The sequence below is a fragment of the Bos taurus genome, chromosome X, assembly GCF_002263795.3.
Source record: "Bos taurus isolate L1 Dominette 01449 registration number 42190680 breed Hereford chromosome X, ARS-UCD2.0, whole genome shotgun sequence".
NCBI lineage: Eukaryota > Metazoa > Chordata > Mammalia > Artiodactyla > Bovidae > Bos > Bos taurus.
In genome coordinates, this window is record NC_037357.1 from 36,303,435 (window position 1) to 36,328,974 (window position 25,540).

General features: G+C 41.8%; 1 protein-coding gene across 3 annotated transcripts in view; it reads left to right on the forward strand.

Moving 5' to 3' along the window:
- GAB3 (GRB2 associated binding protein 3) overlaps positions 1-23,193 on the forward strand; it is an 89,114-nt gene extending 65,921 nt beyond the window's left edge. For 2 of the 3 annotated variants that reach the window (XM_005227646.5, XM_024987902.2), the window contains 5 exons: positions 234-453; positions 2,671-2,752; positions 4,164-4,266; positions 15,657-15,773; positions 17,009-23,193. In XM_005227646.5, the coding sequence (XP_005227703.1) occupies positions 234-453; positions 2,671-2,752; positions 4,164-4,266; positions 15,657-15,773; positions 17,009-17,125 (639 nt within the window). In that variant the 3' untranslated portion in view covers positions 17,126-23,193. The remainder of the gene's footprint in view (positions 1-233; positions 454-2,670; positions 2,753-4,163; positions 4,267-15,656; positions 15,774-17,008) is intronic. The other variant, NM_001192307.1, reaches the window with a different exon arrangement.
- The last annotated feature ends 2,347 nt before the right edge of the window (positions 23,194-25,540 follow it).

Genomic DNA, 25,540 nt, shown 5'->3' on the forward strand with positions numbered 1-25,540 from the left:
TAAATTTCATTGACCTCTGTCTTCCAGCATGAGTCCTAGGCTAGTCATCACCTACCTCCCATGATAAGTCCAGAGGCAGAGCTTGAGTTAGAGGCTTGTCTAACTCTCCTAAGGAAGTTCAGAGTTATTCCTAGATAATTTGCAACTGAAATCTTACATGCAGCCAAGTTTGCCCACCAGAAGCAGTTTCCATGCTATTCTGTGCTTTCTAACTGGTTTTCACTCCCTTGCAGCCATGCAGGTTCTTCCCAATGTCCCCACCAACTTCCACCAGCACTGAGGACGGCTACATGCCCATGAGTCCCCAGACTGCCGCCTTTGCTCTCGGACCCCATGACAGCTCTGACGATTACATTCCAATGAACTCAGGGAGCATCTCCAGCCCCTTGCCCGAGCTCCCCGTAGACCTGGAGCCTCCCCCCGTGAACAGAGATCTCAAGCCTCAGAGGAAGAGTAAGCCACTCCTGTGTGGGATGGGGGAGCAAGGTGTGATAACTGTGTGGAAAAGCTTCCCTCCTAAGCCTCTCTGCGAAGGAAACACTACAGAAACCCTCCACCCCAGGGGCCTGGGAGAAAGAAGTGGCTGGGATCCGGTGGGAAGGGCTGGGGAGCACTGTTGCTCCAGATCATCAGGGTAACAGGAACCTGGAGACTTGCAGTCATGGCAAACATGGTCTCCAAAGCCAAATCCACTCCAGCGGGCTCATCTTTGGCTGCTTCCCAAACAAAGTCCCAGAAACGAGTGAGTTGGGTGTGAATGGAAGCCCCTTGGTCTCTCTTTGTTTAAACAGCACTTAAATGTAGTCATACTGTCCCCGTTACGTAAGGCAGTCAAGAATGCCCTTTGACACTGATTCCTGAATGCAGACCCAGTCACAGGCCCCATGGTTCAGTGCCCTGTGTGTACCCAGCCACAGACGTGTCTTTGGAGGGAGGGGGAACATGGAGGACGTGGAGGTGAGAAGTGTGGCTCCTGTGGGCACAGGGCTCCAGGAAGTTTCTCCCATCTGCTGAGTGGCAGGAACAGGCAGGGAGGAAGGTGAAAAGGGTTCGAGCAAAAGTAGGTCAGAGTAACTTGTAACTTCATTCTTGCTTGCCGTCCCCTGCCCGGTAGGGCTGGGTGATTCTGAGGAAATACTTGGTACCACGACCATGACTCCTGACACTCCATCAGCTCCACCGCCACCCATCTTTGCTCTTTGGAAAAACTACTACTTCACGTAGCCACTCTCAGAGCTGTAACTAAGCAGCTTGCTTATGCCTGCTCTGCTCCAGCCCCGCCCTCTTCGCTTTGAGTCAAATCCCATTTCCCCTGTGTTTGCCTAACACTAGTGGGAGACAGAGATGACAAAACACGCAGGGTTCCCCAGGTGGAGGGGGAGAAAGATATGTCAAAACCACTTGGAAGAAGAAGAATTATGCAATAGGTACTAAATAGGAGAACAGGCTCTGTCTCAGGTTTAGAGGAAATAACCATTCATTCTGGTGAGAAACCATTTCACAGGCACCTGTAACTTTGAGGTATATATTATTGTTTTGCTTGATTACTTTTCTGTAGCAATCCTGTGCAACAGAAGTTTCTGTAATGAAGAAAATGGGGCTGTTAAAACATGTGAAATGTGGCTAGTGCAACTTGAAGAAGTGAATTTTAAGATTTGATTTAATTTCAATGCACTTAAATTTCAAGAGTCACATGTGGCTAGTGGCTACCATTTTGAAAGACCTGGTGATGGAGGAAGGTGCAGAGATTTTGGATGGACACAGGGTTGGGGATTCACTGGGGGGCTGGGAAGGTGAACACCTGGGCCAGGAGGGGGTGATTTGGACACACGTGGCTGCACAGCTGACTGAACAGCAGGAACGTCACTGGTGATATGGAAGGAGTTAAACACTATCTACCAGTGTGGAGGAAAGAGCTAGAAGAACAAGCTGGTCAAGGCAGTGATAGGGGAATATGTGCATGACCAACTCAGCAATGTGGGTTGCTGAGTTGGAGTGAGGGTTAGGCACCAGGTGCTTCTTTAGCAAAGGCTACTGCAGTGAACAAACCAGGAAAAAAACCCTGTCCTCCCAGAGTGCAGTCAGTCTAGACCCAACTCAGGAATGTTGGATCATCACAGACAGGTGGATGCCATGAACAGTAAGCACATGAACTCGTGAGAGCCCATGAAGGCCTTCCTGAGCAGGGGATGTTGAGCTGAGATCTGAAGATGACTATAACCAGGCAGAGAGATGGGGAAGATTGTTCTTCACAGAAGGACCACCAAGTAGACAGTGGCCTGGAGGGGGGGATGATTAGAACTTGGGTGACCACCTCTGTCTGTGATGAAAGGGGTCAAGGGTGAGACAGGCAACAGAATGGCATGAGATCAGAGACCTTCATCTGACACCCAGAACCAGGCCTGACTTACTATGAGTTCTCAATAAATGTGTAGTGACGGGATGTAACCCCAGCTGCTGATGTGACCACCGGCTCAGTACTTGTGCCCTCTGCTTCTGCTGAGGCAGGAAACAGTAGGACAGCAAAATGGGCACTCATCATTAGCACTGCTTGTGAGTAAATGTGGGCTTGATGTGCTTAGTAAGTGGAATTGTCATAGTTTTACAGTCTGCAGATTCTGGCCTTGAACCCCTGAGAACTTACGTTGGATGTTCTGTGTTATCTTGTAGCACGGCCACCCACCCTGGACCTGAAAAACCTCTCCACGATCCGGGAACACACGTGTCTAACCAGGACCCACACTGTGCCTTGGTGAGTCTTTGATTGCTCCCAGGGTTCTCATCTGGTGCCCTCTCAGCCTTAGTCAGACCTCTGTGGTGAAAGAGAGCTTAATACAAGGGAGGAGTAAGATTTATTATCTTGAACCAGAAGTGTTTTGTAGGTCACCAAGGAATAACAGTAACTGAATCTCCCAGCACAATGGAATCAAGAATGAGAGTGCTGCTGGGAACTGTCTCTAATGTGTGCTTCCCTCTTCACATTTGCTCATTCCTCTTTCTTTCAAGAACTTTTTTTTCTGTTGCACAATCCTCACAGCCTACAGTAGCCATCCTGTAGATCTGTATTTACCTGCTACAATTCTAGTACCAACAGAGAGAGGTTCTTTTTCAACCTTCAATTCACATTTGTTGGGAGAGGGAATTGTTTTGCTCCAGCTACAGTGGATGCAGCTCTGGCCTGCTGAGCAGGGCTAGCACTGCTGGCATGGCTTCTAGAAGCTCAACTTTGTGAATGGAGTTCTCTCGGTAAACAAACCCTCAAATGTGTCTGCACTCTCTCATCTCACCTTGTAAAAGCTTGAGTTTCAGAGTCCTGAGCTTGTCCTGGTAGTTTCTTGTTGGTTTAGTCACTCAGTCATGTTCAACTCTTTGCGACCCTATGGGACTGTAGCCCACCCCGTTCCTCTGTCAATGGGATTCTCCAGGCAAGAATACTGGACTGCATTGCCATTTCGTTCTCCAGAGGATCTTCCTGACCGAGGGATGGAACCCATGTCTCTTGCGGCTCCTGCAGGTTCTTTACTGCTGTTTTAATCGCTGAGTCATGTCCAACTGTTTGCAGTGGTGGCCCACCAGGTTCCTCTGTCCATGGGATTCTCTAGGCAAGAATACTGAAGTGGGTTCTGTGCCCTCCTCCAGGGGATCTTCCTGACTCAAGGATTTAACCCAGGCCTCCCGCACTGCAGGCAAATTACTGCTGGCTCACCCTAAATACCACAACACACAATTAATCTATAATGGGCCACGTTCCAGACAGGAATGCAGAGCCTCAGCTTGCGCTTCTGACATGGGAGTAGGATGAAAGTGGATTCGTGGTCTTGGTCTCATCTTCTCAGAGGAATGGAATGAGAGCCTCAAAGGAGCATTTCTGTTTTGTTTTTCTCTCAGTGATATGATGCCTTGGTCTCTTTCTAGAAAGCTCATGAGCTGTGGCACATGGGGGGCCTGGAAAAAGAATAACCTTTGAGAAGTGGGAGCCATTTGCCCCATAGTGAGACAGGAGTTGCGGGGTAGTCTCTGTCACTTCAGGAATTGCTTTGGCCGGAAGGAAGTTGCATCTGGAAGGGGAGGGTGAAACCCCTCAGGGGCCATATCAGTTCTTGGCTGGCTTTCAGACCAGCTGTAAGACATTGCTTTGACCTCATCTATATTTTTGTTCCTAGCAATCGAACCAGCTTTCTATCTCCAGAAAGAAATGGTATTAATTCTGCAAGATTTTTTGCCAATTCTGTTTCCAGAGAAGAGGAAAAAAGCTACATCCAAATGGTAATCCTCTATTTTTCATTCTTCTTATTCACCCCAGTCTATATTCTTATGGGTTCACTGTAAAGGAAACATATTGCTCAGAAAGTGCCATGAAATCTTAAAACTATTACTTAATTGTAATGCCAGGTTACCGTGTTTTCCATACTGGGAACAAACTGACATGAAGTTGGTTTTCTTTCCTGCAGCATTCAGCTCCTTGTACCATTTAGGTGGGAAAACTCTGACACTGGATGCTCCCTTCCACCAAACCCCCCGGTAGCCCTGCTCTGACTTCCTCTGCACCTTTACCAAAGATGCATCACTTAGAGTCCTGTTGGGAGGGTGGCCTTGTGTCCTAGCTCATGGGTGGGTATTAGTTTCTGGAGATTTCTTGTGGAGCCTTTCTGTAAACCTGAGTTCACAAAGACCCGGCATGTCTATCCTCTGATTAACCATCTATGGTTCTAGAGTCCTGGTATCTCCTTCTTGCCCTCTGTTTCCCTTCCATTCTATTTCTTTGGATTCTATTGCCAGTGGGTTACTGAGGACAAAGAGGGCCTTTTAGTACCTCTGGCAAGTATCAGGCCCTTTAGCCAGAACTCTCACCACTCTGTGAATTTAAAATCTAGGGAACTATTGAGAGAATTTCTTTTTGAACTGTGAAATTTAGACAATGTTCAAGGCACTGTGACTATATGCTTTTGAGCAGAAACAGCTCTGCCTTCATATGCATGACAGTAACAGGCATTTAAAGTTCTCAAAACAGTCATGTCCAGTGAAGCAGCAATTAAGTGCTGCATTTTGCCTCCATTTAATGGACTGTGCTGTGAGTCCCCTTAATCATATGCAGGTGGAAAATGACTCATATCCAGTCTGCTGTGGTATTCCCAATATTTTTCACACTTAGTAATGGCCCTTGGGAAACTTCTAGAAGAAAACACTCTTATAAAAGATACTGACCAGCTGTGCTTTGTCTCCAGAGAACAGAAAAAGGAAGTGAATCTATAACCTCACAGAAGCAAATGCCGAGTCATTCCAGATGCTAGCAGTTATTTCTGATCTTTCAGGTTGTGAGAAAGCCCAGTGTCTCATTAACAACATCGTTCAGGATTGGTTTCTTGCCTATTTATAATCATTGGTTGATGACTGTCTCTGTACATTATTAAGCGATATGACTCAGTAGCTTAAGAGCCCAGAAAGCTGGCTGAAGGAAGGTAGCTCTGAGGAACTCATCACAGAAATGTGTTTAAAGACTTATCCCATCTCTTTCACCTGTGTGTTTTAACTGCAGTAATACAATATTTTCAAATGTCATTTTTTACAATATTTCACTTGTTCCACAAAACAACCCATTTGGTAGACTGAACTAATATAATTCAATTTTGATTTTGTATATAATCATATGCATAATTTATTCCCTTTAAGGACAAGTCCTTACCTGACTAAAAATTTAGGCTAAAGTCTGAAAAAGAAGTTTTGTTATATAAAAGTCCTGTATTCTTCTTTAGTGACTTTATCTTTTAATGAAATATAGTTGATGCACAGCATTATATTAGTCTCGGATGTACTACATAATGACTGATATTTGCATACATGAATGAAGTGACCCCCATGATAAGTCTAGTAACCATATGGACCTCTACAAGTTACTACAGTATTGTTGATCCTGTTCCTTGTGCTGTGGATTACATTCCCATGAATTACTTACTATATAATGGAGGTGTATGCCTTTAAATCTCCTTCACTTATTCCACCTACCCCTCATCTGCCTCCCTTCTGGCAACCACCCATTTGTCCTCTGGGTCTATTTGCATTTATTTTTTGATTTCACATCTAAGTAAGATCATATGGTATTTGTCTTTCTCTGTCTGACTTATTTCACTTAGCATAACACCCTCTAGATCCACCCATGGTGTCATAATGGCAACATTTCTTCATTTTGCTGGGTCATATTCCATTGTGCATGTATATATATATATCTATCCATCCATCCATCCATCCAGGAGCAAATCTACCCCACTAAGACAACCCATGCTTTTTATCAGCTGTGAAGTGAAGTCGCTCAGTCATGTCCGACTCTTTGTGACCCCATGGACTGTAGCCTACCATGGAATTGTCCAGGCAAGAGTACTGGAGTGGGTTGCCATTTCCTTCATATATATATAACATCTTTATCCATTCATCTATTGATGAACACTGAAGTTGCTTCCATATCTGGGCTATTGTAAATAGTGCTTCAATGATCATGGGACTGTATATATCTTTTTGAATTAGTGTTTTTGTATTGGGGGCAAATACTCAGAAGTGAAATTGGTGAATCATATTTTTAATTTTTGAGGAACCTCCATATTGTTTTCCACAGTGGATGTACCAATTTACATTCCCACGAACAGTGTACAAGGGTTGTCTTGTGTCCACACCCTCACCAACGTTTGTTATTTGTGTTCTTTTTGATGATAGCCATTCTATCATGTTAGTCATTCTGACATTCTGACATAGCCATTCTATCAGGGCTTCCCTGATAGCTCAGTTGGTAAAGAATCCACCTGCAATGCAGAAGACTCTGGTTCGATTCCTGGGTCAGGAAGATCCACTGGAGAAGGGATAGGCTACCCACTCCAGTATTTTGGGGCTTCCCTGGTGGCTCAGCTGGTAAAGAATCCGCCTGCAATGCAGGAGACCTGGGTTCAGTCCCTGGGTTGGGAAGATCCACTGGAGAAGGGAAAGGCTGCCCACTCCAGTATTCTGGCCTAGAGAACTCCATGGGGTTGCAAAGAGTCAAGACTTTCACTTTCATTCTAACATATATGAGGTGATGTTTTATTGTGGTTTTGATTTGCATTTCCTTGATGATTAGTGAGGTTGAGCATCAATTCATCTGTCTGTTAGAAACCTGTATGTCTTTGGAAAAATGTCTCTTCATGTCTTCTATTTTTAAATCAGCTTATTTTTTGTTGTTGTTGCTGAGTTGTATGTGTTATTTGTATATTTTGGATATGAACCTCTTATTAGATGTATCACTTGAAAATATCTTCTCCCATTCAGTGGCCTGCCTTTTTGTTTTATTCATAGTTTCCTTTGCTATGCAAAAGCTCTTTAGTTTGCTGTGGTTCCTTTTTGTGTGTGTGTATTTGTTTGTTTCCCTTGCCTGAGGAAACATAACCAAAAAATATTTTTAAGACCCATATCAAAGAGTTAGTCTGTGTTTTCTTCTGGGAGTTTTATGGTTTCAGATCTTACATTTGTCTTTCATCCATTTTGGTTTCATTTTTATATATGGTGTGAGAAAGTATTCCAGTTTGATTCTTTTGCATGTAGCTACCCAGATGGTTGGATGGCATCACTGACTCAATGGACATGTGTTTGAGCAAGCTCTGGGAGTTGGTGATGGACAGGGAAGCCTGGCATGCTTCAGTCCATGGGGTCGCAAAGAGTCGAACATGGCATAGCGACTGAACTGAATGGAACTGTCCTGTTTTCACAACATCATTTATTGAAGAAGCTGTTTTTCCCCCTGTAGTATATTCTTGCCTCCTTTTACATAGATTAATCGACCATATAAGTATGGGTTTATTTCTCTTTATTCTGTTTCATTGATCTATGTGTCTGTTTTTGTGCCAATACCATGCTACTTTGATTATTATAACTGTATTATAGTTTGAAATCAGAGAGTGTGATTCTTCCAGCTTTGTTCTTGTTTCTCTTTCGTAAGATGTTTTTGTGTATTCTGGGTCCTTTATGGTTCCATACAAATTTTAGTTTTTTGTTCCAGTTCTGTGAAAAATGCTGTTGGTATTTTGATAGGAATTGCATTGAATATATAGAATGCCTTGAGGAGTGTGGACATTTTTACAATATTAATTCTTCCAATCCATGAGCACAGGATATCTTTCCATATGTTTGTCTCATCTTCAATTTCTTTCATCAGGGTCTTATAGTTTTCTGAGTACAGTTTTTTAAATCTCTTTAATTAGTTTTATTCCTGCTGCTGCTGCTGCTAAGTCGCTTCAGTCGTGTCCAACTCTGTGTGACCCCATAGACGGCAGCCCACCAGGCTCCCTTGTCCCTGGGATTCTCCAGGCAAGAACACTGGAGTGGGTTGCCATTTCTTTCTCCAATGCGTGAAAGTGAAAAGTGAAACTGAAGTCGTTCAGTCATGCCCGACTCCTAGTGACCCCATGTACCGCAGCCTACCAGGCTCCTCCGTCCATGGGATTTTCCAGATATCTTATTATTTTTGATGAAATTGTAAATGGCATTGCTTTCTTAATTTCTTTTAAGACAGTTTCTTGTTAGTGTATGAAACTGCAACAGATCTGCATGTTAATTTTGTATCTTACAGCTTGACTAAATTCATTGATGAGTTCTAATGGTTTTTTGGTAGTATGTTTAAGATTTTGTATATATAGTAATATGTCATCTGCAAACAGTGACAGTTTTACTCTTTCCTTTCCAGTTTTAATTTCTTTTTTTTTTTAATTTAAATTTATTTATTTTAATTGGAGGCTAATTACTTCACAATATTGTATTGGTTTTGCCATACATCAACATGAATCCGCCATGGGTGTACACGTATTCTCCATCCTGAACCACCCTCCCACCTCCCTCCCCGTACCATCCCTCTGGGTCATTTGTTTATATATATTTTTATCTGATTGCTGGGACTAGGAATTCCAATACTACATTGAGTAAAAGTGACAAGAGTAGACATCCTTGTCTTGTTCCTGATCTTAGTAGAAAAGTTTTCAGATTTTCAGTGTTGAGTATGATGTTAGCTACAGGCTTGTTATACATGGCTTCTATTATGTTAAGATATATTCATTCTTTACTCACTTTGATAAGAGTTTGTATCATAAATTGGTGTTGAATTTTGTCAAATGCTTTTTCTTCATCTATTAAGATGATCATATAGTTTTTATTCCTCAGCTAGTTAATGTGGTATATCAGATATTGAACCATCCTTGCATTCCTGGGATAAATCCCACTTGATCATGATGTATGGTCTTTGTAATGTATTGTTGAATTCACTTTGCTAATGGGAAGTATATTTCCTCCAACCTCTTTTTTGTTTTTTTAAATTTTGTTATTTAACTTCCTTTGTCTATCCATATATAAAATTTTGAATGAGCTTTTCTTTACCTACAAAAATATCCAGATGAGATTTTTGATTGAAATTGTGCTAAATCTATGAATAAATTTGAGGCGAATCAACATCTTTATTATGCTGAATCTTTCAGTTTGAATGTAATACATCTCTCTGTTTATTCAGATGTGTTATTTTTTTTTCTCAAAATTTTGTAACATATAGATCTTATGTGTATTTTATTATACCTTTACCTAAGTGTTTTATTTTTGGAGCTATTGTAAATGGCTTTTTTGTGTTTTTAAATTAATTAATTAATTTATATTTTGGCTGTGCTGGGTCTTTGTTGCTGCACGCGGGCTTTCTCTAGTTGCAGTGTGTGGGCTGCTTGTTCCAGTGGCTTCTCTTGTTGTGGAGCACAGGCTCTAGGTGCATGGGCTTCAGTAGTTGCAGTACGTGGGCTCAGTAGTTGTGGCTTATGGTCTCTAGAGCACTGGTTTTCAGTAGTTTTGGCACATGGGCTTTAGTTGCCCTGTGACATGTGGAATCTTCCCAGACCAGGGATTGAACCTGTGTCTCCTGCATTGGCAGGTGGATTCTTATCCACTGTACTACCAGGAAAGTCCTAGATGGCATTTTCATAATTTCAACTTCCATTGGTTGTATATAGAAATATGATTGATTTTTTTGTGTGTGTTATTGTTGTATCCTGCAACATTGCTAAATTCACTTATTAATTATAGGCATTTTGAATTTTCTTAAGATTCCCTGGGGCTTTCAATGTACATGATCATTTCATCTGTGAATACAGTGCTTTATTTCTTTCTTTCCAATCTGTGTGTTCTTATATTCTTTTGCTTGCCTTACTGCCAGGCTAACACTTCAGTGCAATGTTGAACAGATGTGGTGAGATGAATCTCTCTGTTTCCATCTTAGGGGGAAAGCATTCAGTCTTTCACTATTAAGTCTGATATTAGCTTAAAGGTGTTTTACAGACATTCTTTATCACATTAAGTAAGCTCTCTTCTATTTCTAGTTTTAAGGGCTTCCCTAGTGGCTCTGATGGCAAAGAATCTGCCTGGAATGCAGGAAATGTGGGTTGTATCCCTGCATCTGGAAGATCTCCTGGAGAAGGAAATGGCAACCCACTCCAGTATTCTTGCCTGGGAAATACCATGGACAGAGAAGCCTGGCAGGCTGTAGCCTATGGGGTCACAAAGAGTTGGACACGACTTAGCAACTAAACAACAACAACAAAAATTCCTAGTTTGCTGATAGTTTTTTTTTTTTTTTAAAAACCATGAATGGATGTTGAATTTTATGCTTTTCCACATTCATTGATCTGATTACTTAGTTTTCTTCTTCAGACTGTTATAGTGTAGATTAGACTGATTTAGCTTTATTGAACCATCCTCTTATTCACTAAAGAAACCTCATTCGGTCATGGTATATTGTTATTTTTATGTATTGCTGGATTTGATTCACTAACATTTTGTTGAGAATTTTGTGTCTATGTTGATGTTAGATGTTGATCTGTGTAATTTTGTAATCAAAGTAATGCTGGGCTCCTCTGGAAGTGTTCTACTTTCTGGAACAGACTGAATAGAATTAGTGTTATTTATTCTTTAACTTTTTTCATATAATTCACCAGTGAAACCATCTGGGTGAATTCAATTTCTGTAATACTTGGAGGACCATTGACATGAGTTATGTAATCTTGGATGAATTTTGGTTATTTGCTAGAAGTTTTATAGTTTTACCTTTCACATTTAGGTCACATTTACCTGGAATTAACTTTTGTGTGTGATTTGAGGTAAAAGTCAAGTTTTATTTCTCCCCCATGTTTCTCTAATTTAATAAGTTTGATTATTTAAAGTTACTATCATTTTAAACCATTCTGCAGTGCCTTCTTTGCCATAAGTCAATTATCCATATGTGTATGTTTTTTTTAATGGACTCCTGATTCTGTTTTGTTGGTCTACATGTCTATCATTGGGCAGTACCACACTTTGCTCGTTATGGTAGCTTGACAGGTCTCAATATCTAGGAAAGGAAGTCCTCCTGCTTTGTTTATCCTCCTCAAGACTTCTTTGGCTATTTTATGGTCCTTTCTATTCCTATAAAAATTTTAAAAAAATTAGTCAAAGTCTACCAAAAATGGGAAAAAAAAGACAAAGAAATGCTGTTTTCTTCAGGAAGGTAGTCAAAATTATTTAATCTAACATTGCTAGAAGTGGAACTACATTTGTTCTACTTTTTAAAAATTTGATGAAGCACTTTAGTAGGCAAGGTACCATGAAAATACCAAGGTACACATCACCACCATATAAGATAATCTTAAAATAGTGGAGAATATATTTTAAAATATTTATTTCTATTTATTTGGCTGCACTGGGTCTTAGTTGCAACATACATGATCTTTAGTTGCTACATGTAAACTCCTAGATGCAACATGTGGGATCTCGTTCCTTGACCACAGATTGAACCCAGGCCTCTCCTGCATTGGGAGCACAGAGTCTTAGCCACTGGACCACCAGGGAAGTCTTGCTAAATGTATTCTTTAAATCCCAAACTCAACTGCCAAGAAAAGAAAGGGTATCTCTTAAACTAAAAATACTGAGAAATTGCAAACCCCGAGAATCAGTAGGAACTACAAACAATAAAATCAAGTCTAGAAGTAAGTCATTATTGAAAATATTAGATCCTAAGTATAAAATAAGTTTTATATACTTAAAAAATAAGATGAAGGGTTGCAAGTTGGACTGAGTTACAAGATACTATTTTAAAATGACCAGTTGGATTAAAAAAGACCATTTAAAATTGCTAGACATAAAAATAAGGATGAAATTAGAAGTTCAGTGGGTGAAGGTAAACAGGCTGAACCCAAAGAGTAGTTTAGTGAACTGGAATATAGTTGTGAATTCACTAATACGTCAGGTTAAAGAGACCAAAACAGCCAGAGTTGCAGAAGGAGATGATAGGGAAAAAACAGAGAATCAATATGGAAAGGCATAATGGCAGTTCTCACAATCATCAGTCCAAAATCTCACAGGCAGTTTATTGCATCAAATGTTAGTGGTAGATGTTGATGGCAGGTATATTGGTGTTCATAGCATATTTTCTTCAGTTTGACTAATTATTAGAAAATTTTCACAATAATAAATAAATAAACCCCATTAAAGGAAAATGAATAAAAGAACAGAAATTAACAAAATGAACAAAATTAGAAAGAATCAGCACAGACCTGATTTGTTCTTTTGAAAGATTAAACTTGAACATAATCAATCAAGAAAAAGCAATGGATATGAACATATTAAGAATGCAAAGGATGCAATAGCTGCAAATACATCAGAGATAAAGATGTGAGAATATTATGAACAACGTAAAAGTAGTGAATATGAAAACTTTAGTGAAAATAGGCAAAGTCTCAGAAAAATATTATTACAAACTGACTCAAGTAGAAATAGAAAACACAAATGGTTATACAACCATTAGAGAAACTGAATATGTAGGGAGATTTTTACTACAAAAGGTCACAAGGCCCTCAAAACTTTACAGACACTTTCTATCAAAAGGAAGTGATCATTGCAGTCTTATATAAACTGCTTCAGGAATGGCAAAAAGAAGACATATTATCCTGTCTAAATTAAAGTGTCTAAAATAAGTAGAAGTATATTTATAAAATTAAAACAACTTGATACCAAAACAAATAGCACTGACGTGAATAGAACATTATATACCAACCTCACTCATTCATGCAGGTTAAAAAATCCTAATCAAGAGTAAGTCCAACCACATCTTGTACATGAACGTTCATAGCAGCATTTTTCATAACAGCCAAGAAATGAAAGCAAGCCAAATATTCACCAAATGATGAATGGGTAAGTAAAATGTAGCATGATACAATGTGCAATGTTACATAAGCAGCCATACAATAAAATCAGATCCATGAAATGACAAGGATGAACCTTGAAAACAATATGCTGAATGAAAGAAACCAGCCACAAAGACCACTCGTTTGGGTTTCTGGAGCCAATTCCAACATGTGGGTGTTGATTGGAGTGGGTTCACACTAACACCAAGCATTTCTCAGACACCAGCAGGGTGTCTGAGAATTCAACTCAATTCTAACACTTTCTACCCAGAGGCAGCATAAGATTTCACAGGTTATGGGTTCAGTCTTAACAAGACTGCCCACCCCCTTCAACTTCAGATGCCAGTCACAAGCCCAGGTTTTTATCTGTGCTTCTGCCTGCTGCTGCTGCTGCTGCTGCTGCTGCTGCTAAGTCGCTTCAGTCGTGTCCGACTCTATGTGACCCCATAGATGGCAGCCCACCAGGCTCCTCCATTCCTGGGATTCTCCAGGCAAGAACACTGGAGTGGGTTGCCATTTCCTTCTCCAATGCATGAAAGTGAAAAGTGAAAGTGAAGTCGCTCAGTCGTGTCCGACTCTTAGCGACCCCATGGACTGCAGCCCACCAGGCTCCTCTGTCCATGGGATTTTCCAGGCAAGAGTACTGGAGTGGGGTGCTATTGCCTTCTCCAGCAGGATACAAATTGGAGGTTCCCACATCCCCCTCTATCGGTTTAACTACTTTGCTAGGGCAGCTCACAGAACTCAGGGAAGCATGGACATTTACTAGTTTATTATAAAAAGAGACAATAAAGGATACAGATAAGCATCCAGATGGAAGTGGTATATGAATAGAGGCTGCACTACTGAGAAAGGCTGGTTCCCAGATGGGGTACACACAAAAAAGAAGAGAATTAATTGTATCCTTATTTCACTAGACCCTGGTTCAAGCCCTGGGTCGGGAAGATCCTCTGGAGAAGGAAATGGCACCCCATTCCAGTACTCTTGCCTGGAAAATCCCATGGGCAGAGGAGCCTGGTGGGCTACAGTCTATGGGGTCGCAAAGAGTCGGACATGACTGAGTGATTTTACTTTACTTTATTTCACTAGTATATGTTACAATTAGCTCAGGATAGGTTATTTCTTAAATGTAAAGGAGCCACCAGGGGAGCCCAGGAAAAAACTTAGTAACTTAGGAGAAAGTGTGGGAAAACAAACTATGACCTCGGCATGGGAAAAATTCTTTAAATAAAATACAAGAGCAAGCTACTCAGAAAAATATTGATATATTACATTAAAAGTAAGAACAATTCTTCATTTAAAAATGCCATAAAAAGAAAGAAAAGCCAGCTATAAACTGTGATGGACTATTAGCAACACACATTACCAACAATAAGAGAGTGATAATTCACTCTCTTAGGTATGTGAGGAAGTACTGAGAAAAGTCAGAAATATAAAGTATAAAGATTAGCAAAACCAAACCAAATCTAAACAGATAATTCATAGAAGAGAAAAATAAATGAGTTTTAAGTAGATGAAAAGATGGTCAGTTGATTACATTATGAGGGGCATGGAAAATCAAACCACAAGAAGATATGTTTTCCCCTAGATCAGGTGGGTAATAGTCAAGTTGAAGGTGCCCACATCCCTGGGTACATGCTAGGAAGAGCCTCCAAACTGGAAGCAACTCAAACGACCGTTGTTGGTGGCACAGTTAAATAAATCATGCAATGGAATCATCTATGGTAATGAAAACAAATGAAATAGGGCTAGTGCATTGACATGGATGGATGTGAAGTATATATAAATGGAGTGAAAATAGAACTCACCAAAAATGCACTCAATATGGTTCTGTTGATGACAGTTCAAAACATGCAAAACAAAACAGTATGTCACTTAAGGACACTCACACGCTCATAAAATCATATTTAAAAAGAAAAGAAGTGATAAACACTAAATTCAAGATTGTGCTCATCCCCTTGTGGACAAGAAGGCTGCAGTAGAAGGGGGCAGGTCCTCCTCCATGTGTGTCATGTGTCTTGTTACAGTGGTATATTCTACCTTTGAAGCTGGCTGGTAGGGCCATAGGTGTGTGTTGCACACATGTTATCACTGTATTGTGTAAAGTATCTTCAAAAGCACTTGGGATGCCTTTACTAGAGCTTTCATAAGTATGACTGATCTTTTTAGGATTTAATCTCTCAGGTATCATGAGCCTGTCAGATACATCAAATAAGTTCTTCTTGGGGGAGATTTTGGCCAACCGTTTCCATGGTGAATAAAGGCAGGGCTTCATGTGAAGGCCAAATTGGCCATATCGTATTTGAAAGATCTCCTTGTGATGTGCAGGCCGAACTGCACAGGGCTCATCCACTTTCTGTGGGCAGCTGCTCAAGTAGAGACATGCTCAGCCGCCTTCCCTTGGGCAGCCCAGCCAGAAACTGTTAACCCGAATCCTGGGACATTGGTTTCTAGGAGGAGCGCAGAGCAACCAACTCCTTGAGCAGTGGAGCTGTGACATGGACGAAGAAATTCAGCCTGGATTATTTAGCCCTGGACTTCAACTCAGCATCACCAGCCCCTGTACAGCAGGTAGGAAGCACTCTGTATCACAATTCCCAGGAGATTTCATTTCTGTTTGGTTTTGTTTTGATGATTCCACCATGCGTGTTCTCTCTGCAGTCTTAAACATACAGATGTACTGTGAAGAATCTTAAAATCAGCTCTAATTCTGTCTCCCAGAAATCCTGATGTATTTCCCTCTGGGGTGTGTTCTTGAATGTCTATGTATAAATGTATGTAGTGTTCATGCTCTTCAAAACTTGGACCATAGAGTTTGTTGGGAAATGTCTGGTAGAGATGAGGGTGGGGTAAATGGTAGACTAGGCACAGGAAGGGTCTGCTGAAGGACGAAGGGATAGCCTTGTTTGGCTCAACTTTAGGCACTGAGGACAGAAACTCTCAGTTGCAATTGGAACCCCTCCATAAACGGCCTCAAGTGGCAGGCTAGGCAGTTTTGACTCCTTTGTGCAGTATTCTCGTCTGTAAAGTGGGGATCAGAAATAGCAGCTATGTTGAAGCCTGTTGTGAGGATTAAATGAATTAATACATGTAACAGACCCTAGCCATTGACTGTTGTCAGTCAGTGCACATGGCAGGAATGACTGGCAAACAGTGGACAAGAGCTAAATATTTTTGAGCAAAGGATGGTCATAGTCTAAACTGTGCTAACAATGTGTTATTTGATGAGAAAATCAACTTACTGAACATGGTATACAATATGATTTCATTTTCTGTTTGTGGAGAAAGATGTTTGGGAGACTTCCCTTCCCTTTTGCTTTACGTTTCTTCTTTACCTTTCATTTCATTCCCCAAACCTACAATGACACTTCAGAAAAGCTGGTGAGCAGGATGAGATCGGTAAATTCAAACTGTGAAGAGAGTCCCCAGACCTCTGTGGCTTTCGACCATGAAGACTTCTCGGTTGTTGCCTACAGGACAGTCCATTACAGCCAGGGCCTTAGTGTCTCAGGTCATTGTCAATTCAGGGGTCACTGTCCTGCCAAAGGAAAAAGAGAGAAAGCAGGATTGCAGGGTGTCACCTCTGCTCACAGTATACTGGTCAAGGCGAGTTAGATGGCAAGAGCCAAGTTGAAGGGAGTAGAGTTGAGGAGAGATTCACACATACACACACACAGAGTGTAACACTTCTGCAGGTGACGGCCCAGGAGGAAGGGGCAGCAAACACGTGAACCTGTAATCCACCAGGGTCGTGCTGAATTTTTTTGATTAAGTGTAACGAAAACCTTTTTGTTCTCCCCCTTCAGAAAATTCTCCTTTCAGAGGAGCAAAGAGTGGACTATGTCCAAGTGGATGAGCAGAAGACACAAGCTCTTCAGAGCACAAAGCAGGAGTGGACGGATGAGAGGCAGTCCAAAGTGTGACAGGGTCAGGCTGCAGGTGGGAGGCCGGGCTCACTTTGAGTTTTTCCAGTAGAAGCCCACTGATGCTCAATACAGGTCAAGACACAGAGAGTCTTGATGAGACCCTTTGGGAGAGAGGACATTTGTACATACTGACCAAGGAGGAGCAGGAAGTGGTCTCCTCCCAGAGGGGCCCTCAGGGGGCCAGCCCCTGCCCCGACCCCCACCGATCACAGCATTTCTGGTCACAGCCACACGTGCCTCTGCTGAGCCTCAGACCAGTGTCATGTTGGCTCCACAGTCATGAGCAGCAGAGAGAGAGGATTCCACAGCCATGGACTGGGATGTAGAAAACTCCATTTGGACAGGGTGGGAACAATCAAAACGGAAGTTGGATTAAACATCTCCAGTGGAGCATTTGAAGTGCACATTAGAGCTGGTATCACTGCCCACAAGATGACATCATTTGCCTCCAATGCTTGAACTTTTGGTCTCTCTCCTGTGCTTCCATTGGAATCATAAATTATCCTAGGAGACATGCACCTGGATGGACACCTTCTTGCCCCCACTGGAAGACACAGTGCAAGAGACCAAGCCTAGGAATGGTGATAGAATCTGTACTCCTTACTCCAAAGAATCCAGCAGAGAAGTATTTCTATCCCCCAAAGAAAGACAACACAAGTGACAAGGCCATCGAGTCCTGGGCTCCACGATGAGCAGATCACATGACACTGGTGGCTCTAAGAACATTGTGCTTAAGCAGCCACCCATGGCTGGGTGTCCCATTGCTGTTGGCCTTTTCCCAGTGTTCTTTCACATTCATCATCTCATCTCTTCCCCTAAAAGATCTCAGAAGTTAGGCTTGGCAGAGATCATTGCACCAGCTTTGAGGGAAAAGATGCTAAGAGCTGGAGGAGGGAACGCTGTGCCCGAGATGAGTCATGCTGAGAGAGTCAGTCAGGCCTCTTCTGCTGTCTCTCACTGCCTCAATCAGTTAGGGTAATTTTGGAGACCAGTGGGAAACACATGCAAACACGGGATGGCTCACCGTCCCCTCTCCTTTTCATAGGATTTTGAACAGGTGCTTTTTATAATTGAAAGGTATGCATGTCAAACCAGGGTTTCTTCATGTGGTGTTCAAACAGGGCACTCGAACATAATCAGCAGTTACCATCAGAGATACCTCCTGAAAATCAGTATGAAGTCTGTTCTTGGTTCACGTGGTCCCCTTGGCAGTGCATTTCCCATGAGCCACCCTGGGGAAGGCTATCCCTGGCCATCCCGTTCTGGACTCAAGGTTTCAAGTGGTGGCTATGATCTGAAAAATCCAAACCCGGCCAGCTCCAGTATCAGGGGTCTTGCCTAACTTTCCCCTTCTAGTTTAGTGGTGACTAGGTCCTGAGAGGGCAAATGTTCCCACTGTGCAACGAGGGCACCTTGTCACCCCTTCCTTTATGAGACACTGGGGTTCCAGGGAAAGGTCCAGAAAAAAGGCTCAATTGAGCACAGGGTTTTACTTAATGCCATTCCTGATCGTTCTGAGTACCTGAAGCTGGAAGACAAATCTGAACAACTGGGTAATAAATAGAGACTGGTATCCTGTCTTGCCACTGTGTCTTACACATGGGGGTAGAGGAAGTAGGCAGGCATGTCTATGACAGTCAGCATTAGTCAGGGCAATTATAGGCTTTGCTACAGGGTTTCAAACTGCTCCAAAGGTAAGTGTGAAAATCTTGGTTTTTCAGACCATAAAAGAAGTAATTTTGATGTTCAAAATGACAGGATCTCGTGACATCATTTTCTTCTCAGAACAAGATGGGGGAAATTGCCAAGTTCTTTAACTAAGTTGAGTCCTTAGTGAGTCTGGATGGAGCCACAAGAGGGCTCCTGGACCGCACGGCCTGCTCCTCGGCCAGAGCCTGTTAAGGAGCTTCCTTCTTCGTGTGTGACTTGCAAAGAGTCACAGAGCCTCAGGCAAGAATCCAGGGGTACAGATAGCCAGTTCCCATAGATGGTGACTTCCTCATGTGTGGGCCACCTGTGTTTAGATCACTGCCTGACAAAGGCCAGTGTAGAAAAAATTGTACATCCAAGAGTCAAGAACCTCACTACATTGAAGATAGATTGGAAAAGTAAATGCAGCTGAAATGATGTCAGCAGTGAAATGTCATCCAATTGACCAAAAAAGAAATATTTTTCTACAAAACGTTTCCAGGGACATGTTTACTGCACTAAGCAATAGACACTTGAGTGGTGTGACTTTTTTGGAAGTGATTTGGGGTTTTTCAAATATCACTTCACCCTCATTTTCAGGGTGTATGCCTTTATGTCTGGCTTTGATAAAACTGCTAATGGATGGCTACATAAAAACATAACGATTCACGGACCCAAAATACAGGTAGTTTTTGAGCTGACTGCAGCATATGCTCCTGAGAAAGGCACTGTACATCACAACGGTGAATGCTAGCCAGATCTTGTTTTCTGGCAGAGATAATCCACATGTAATAAAGAGCTATGATTCTGATGGGCTCTGAGGGATTTTTTTTAAAGAGATAATCTCTGACACCACTCCAACTCAAGTGCACATGGCATGTCTATGCACTGTGCATAGTACACCTTTCTAGAAAATTTGGGCATCAACATAAAGGGGAAAAGGCATCAATTAATCCTCCATTGTTTTCTGTAGTTCCTTTTTGCTTCATTTCCTTCTGTCTCATTTCATTAGGAAATACTTCCAGGTCAGGGGTTGTGTCATGCCAAAAGGGGGACTAAAGGTTTTTTTGCCTGCAACTCCCTAAGACCGCAAGCCCAGGATGTTGGGAGTTAAGCTTTCCATGGGGAGGAGGAACCTGAGGCCCAGCACACAGCCCAGCTCCAAGGGCATCGTGTAACCCTGGGGACTGACTGTCCAGGCCACTTCATGAAGTAAACAGCAGCTGAATTATGGCCTTTAGGTGCCACAGGAGACTGAAGGCACCCTTCAGGCCTGGCTTTCCCCTCTCAAGACTTCATGCTCGGCTCCTGTTCAAACCATGTTTGTATCTGCAGTCATGCTGATTTTTAAAAATTCACTGAGTTTTTACTATTTCATTTCTGGCATTAATAAAAATTATAAGGAAGAATCATGACCTAAGCATCCTCTTATTTGTTTTAAGGAGTGACCTCTGATAAAAACTCGGAACACATTTTGAAGGCTGAGTGTTGAAAACAGACTTCCCTGCTGTTTTCAAGTACAACAGGCCTAACCTGACTCACATGGAATGCCCCACATCCATGTTACTTCACTGCAAGCCGTTCAGCAGGTGGCTGGAACAAGCACTGCATCTGATCAGCCAAACCACGTCTTTTTTCTGGGTCAGAAACTAGCTTCCATAGTTGACAGTAAAATCAACGGCCCTGCCAGATACCACAGATAAGGTGACCTTTGGTACTGACATTAAAAGGCAAGAGCACCCAGCCTGCCACCCCACAGCAGGGGTCTCTTGTGTCCTCACCGCTCTTTCCCCACAGCTGGTACTCCCAGCTGCCCTGGGTGCCGGGTCAGCAGAGTCTCTAGGCCATGATGTAAGGCAGAGACAACCAGAATAGCCGGAGCTTGGGTTTGGGAAACCAGGCCAAAGGCACAGACCCTACAGCCAAGGGGAATCCTGGTGCTGAGAGAAAGGAGGAGAAGCCACGTGAACTTCCTCACCCTCACTGGTCAAGGACCAGGCAGATTACTGAGAACAGCTAACCTGAGATGAAAGGGCCAAGAAACCTAACCTGGCGGTCTCTGAGCCCCAGGCTCATTGAGCTCTGGCCCCTTAACTCCATCAGGCACCTCCCTAAGTTTCCACTTTCTACTTTATTTTATTTATTTTCTTTGATCTGAAATTGCATTAATTATTATTTCTTTATTTTAATTGTGCCATTGTTTTATAAATTTAGTTTTATTTTCTGAGACAGAGTGGCACTGTGCAGGCTGGAGCAGGGGGTCTGATGGAAGAGACCAGAGCTGAGACACAGACCCCTCCTGCATGGGCACCTCACTGATGGCAGATGGGGCGCTGGAGGGTCTAAGGGACAGGGTGGGCTTTCCAAGGCTGCTGGTCACTGGAACTCCACAATTGTGATCGTGAACCCGACCCCACTCTGGCACCACACTCAGACATCACTTCCTGGGAGACCTCCGTGGGGAAGGCAGGCCAATCCATGGGATATATCTCTTCTGCTTGATCGAAGCCATTTGTAAATTATAGTGTATTATAGAAGGTGATAAGCAGTGTGGGATAAAAAAGGTGAAGAGGATTGACTGCCCACAGGGCTGTGGGGAGGGTGGACACAGGAGGATTTCAGGTGAGAAGACAAGACCTGGGCAGACTCAGAGATGATGGAGGTGGCCAGGAGGTATATTTGAGAGTGTAGTCAAGGCAGGGAGAACAGACTATGCAAAAGCACTAATTCCTCAGAAAACCTGGAATGTTGAGGGTGCAGCCAAGAGGCCACTGTCGTCGGTATGTAGTGAGCAAGAATGAGCACAGCAGAGGATGTACAGAGGCAAAGGGGGTTCATAGATGAGAATGTGGGGCCTTTCTGGTCATTATAAGGACCTCTGGCTTATACTATGAGTGAGAATAAATCCAGTGAAGGGAACTGAACAGGGGAGACATATCTGGCATATATATATATATATATATATATATATATATATGTATATATATATAAGTACATCATGAGAAACGCTGGACTGGAAGAAACACAAGCTGGAATCAAGATTGTCGGAAGAAATATCAATAACCTCAGATATGCAGATGACACCACCCTTATGGCAGAAAGTGAAGAGGAACTCAAAAGCCTCTTGATAAAAGTGAAAGTGGAGAGTGAAAAAGTTGGCTTAAAGCTCAACATTCAGAAAACGAAGATCATGGCATCCGGTCCCATCACTTCATGGGAAATAGATGGGGAAACAGTGGAAACAGTGTCAGACTTTCTTTTTCTGGGCTCCAAAATCACTACAGATGGTGACTGCAGCCATGAAATTAAAAGACGCTTACTCCTTGGAAGGAAAGTTATGACCAACCTAGATAGCATATTCAAAACCAGAGACATTACTTTGCCAACAAAAGTTCATCTAGTCAAGGCTATGGTTTTTCCTGTGGTCATGTATGGTTGTGAGAGTTGGACTGTGAAGAAGGCTGAGCGCTGAAGAATTGATGCTTTTGAACCGTGGTGTTGGAGAAGACTCTTGAGAGTCCCTTGGACTGCAAGGAGATCCAACCAGTCCATTCTGAAGATCAGCCCTGGGATTTCTTTGGAAGGAATGATGCTAAAGCTGAAACTCCAGTAGTTTGGCCACCTCATGCGAAGAGTTGACTCATTGGAAAAGACTCTGATGCTGGGAGGGATTGGGGGCAAGAGGAGAAGGGGACGACAGAGGATGAGATGGCTGGATGGCATCACTGACTCGATGGACGTGAGTCTGAGTGAACTCCGGGAGTTGGTGATGGACAAGGAGGCCTGGCGTGCTGTGATTCATGGGGTCGCAAAGAGTCAGACACGACTGAGTGACTGATCTGATCTGATCTGATATATATATATTTAATATTTAATTTTTAATATAAATTTATTTATTTTAATTGGAGGCGAATTACTTTACAATATTGAATTGGTTTTGCCATACATCAACATGAATCTGCCACAGGTTTACGTGTGTTCCCCATCCTGCACCACCCCCCTCCCACCTCCCTCCCCATACCATTCCTCTGGGTCATCCCAGTGCATCAGCCCCAAGCATCATGTATCATGAATCGAACTTGAACTGGTGATTCGTTTCATATATGATATTATACATGTTTCAGTGCCATTCTCCCATATCATCCCACCCTCTCCCTCTCCCACAGAGTCCAAAAGACTGTTCTATACATCTGTGTCTCTTTTGCTGCCTCGCATACAGGGTTATCATTACAATCTTTCTAAATTCCATACATATGTGTTAGTATACTGTATTGGTATTTTTCTTTCTGGTTTACTTCACTCTGTATAATAGGCTCCAGTTTCATCCACCTCATTAGAACTGATTCAAATATATTCTTTTTAATGGCTGAGTAATACTCCATTGTGTATAGGTACCACAGCTTTCTTAACCATTCGTCTGCTGATGGACATCTAGGTTGCTTCCATGTCCTGGCTATTGTAAACAGTGCTGTGATGAACATTGGGTTACACATGTCTCTTTCAATTCTGGTTTCCTCGGTGTGTATGCTCAGCAGTGAGATTGCTGGGTCATAAGCCAGTTCTATTTCCAGTTTTTAAAGGAATTTCCACACTGTTCTCCATAGTGGTTGTACTAGTTTGCATTCCCACCAGCAGTGTAAGAGGGTTCCCTTTTCTCCACACCCTCTCCAGCATTTCTTGCTTGTAGACTTTTGGACAGCAGCCATTCTGACTGGTGTGAAATGGTACCTCATTGTGGTTTTGATTTGCATTTCTCTTATAATGAGTGATGTTGAGCATCTTTTCATGTGTTTGTTAGCCATCTGTATGTCTTCTTTGGAGAAATGTCTGTTTAGTACTTTGGCCCATTTTTTGATTGGGTCATTTTTCTGGAATTGAACTGCAGGTGTTGCTTGTATATTCTTCATATTAATTCTTTGTCAGTTGCTTCATTTGCTATTATTTTCTCCCATTCTGAAGGCTGTCTTTTCACCTTGCTTATAGTTTCCTTTGTTGTGCAGAAGCTTTTAATTTTAATTAGGTCCTGTTTGTTTATTTTTGCTTTTACTTCCAATATTCTGGGAGGTGGGTCATAGAGGATCCTGCTGTGACGTATGTCAGAGAGTGTTTTGCCTATGTTCTTCTCTAGGAGTTTTATAGTTTCTGGTCGTACATTTAGATCTTTAATCCATTTTGAGTTTATTTTTGTGTATGGTGTTAGAAAATGTTCTAGTTTCATTCTTTTACAAGTGGTTGACCAGTTTTCCCTGCACCACTTATTGAAGAGATTGTCTTTTTCCCATTGTATATTTTTGCCTCCTTTATCAAAGATAAGTTGTCCATAGGTGCATGGATTTATCTCTGGGCTTTCTATTTTGTTCCATTGATCTATATTTCTGTCTGTGTGCCAGTACCATACTGTCTTGATGACTGTGGCTTTGTAGTAGAGCCTGAAGTCAGCCAGGTTGATTTCTCCAGTTGCATTCTTCTTTCTCAAGATTGCTTTGGCTATTCAAGGTTTTTTGTATTTCCATACAAATTGTGAAATTATTTTTTCTAGCTCTGTGAAAAATACCATTGGTAGCTTGATAGGGATTGCATTGAATCTATAGATTGCTTTGGGTAGTATACTCATTTTCACTATATTGATTCTTCTGATCCATGAACACGGTATATTTCTCCATCTATTAGTGTCTTCTTTGATTACTTTCACCAGTGTTTTATAGTTTTCTATATATAGGTCTTTAGTTTCTTTAGGTAGATATATTCCTAAGTATTGTATTCTTTTCGTTGCAATGGTGAATGGAATTGTTTCCTTAATTTCTCTATTTTCTCATTATTAGTGTATAGGAATGCAAGGGATTTCTGTGTGTTGATTTTATATCCTACAACTTTACTATATTCATTGATCACCTCTAGTACTTTTCTGGTGGAGTCTTTAGGGTTTTCTATGTAGAGGATCATGTCATGTGCAAACAGTGAGAGTTTTACTTCTTTTCCAATCTGGATTCCTTTTATTTCTTTTTCTTCTCTGACTGCTGTGGCCAAAACTTCCAAAACTATGTTGAATAGTAGTGGTGAGAGTTGGCACCCTTGTCTTGTTCCTGACTTTAAGGGAAATGCTTTCAATTTTTCACCATTGAGGATAATGTTTGCTCTGGGTTTGTCATATATAGCTTTTATTATGTTGAGGTATGTTCCTTCTATTCCTGCTTTATAGAGAGTTTTTATCATACATGGATGTTGAATCTTGTCAAAGGCTTTCTCTGCATCTATTGAGATAATCATATGTCTTTCATTTTCCGATTTGTTAATGTGGTGTATTACATTGATTGATTTGCGGATATTGAAGAATGCTTGTGTCCCTGGGATAAAGCCCATTTGGTGATGGTGTATGATCTTTTTAATGTGTTGTTGGATTCTGATTGCTAGAATTTTGTTAAGGATCTTTGCATCTATGTTTATCAGTGATATTGACCTGTAGTTTTCTTTTTTGGTGGCATCTTTGTCAGGTTTTGATATTAGGGTGATGGTGGCCTCATAGAATGAGTTTGGAAGTTTACCTTCCTCTGCAATTTTCTGGAAGAGTTTGAGTAGGATAGGTGTTAGCTCTTCTCTAAATTTCTGGTAGAATTCAGCTGTGAAGCCGTCTGGACCTGGGCTTTTGTTTGCTGGAAGATTTCTGATTACAGTTTCAATTTCCATGCTTGTGATGGGTCTGTTAAGATTTTCTATTTCTTCCCG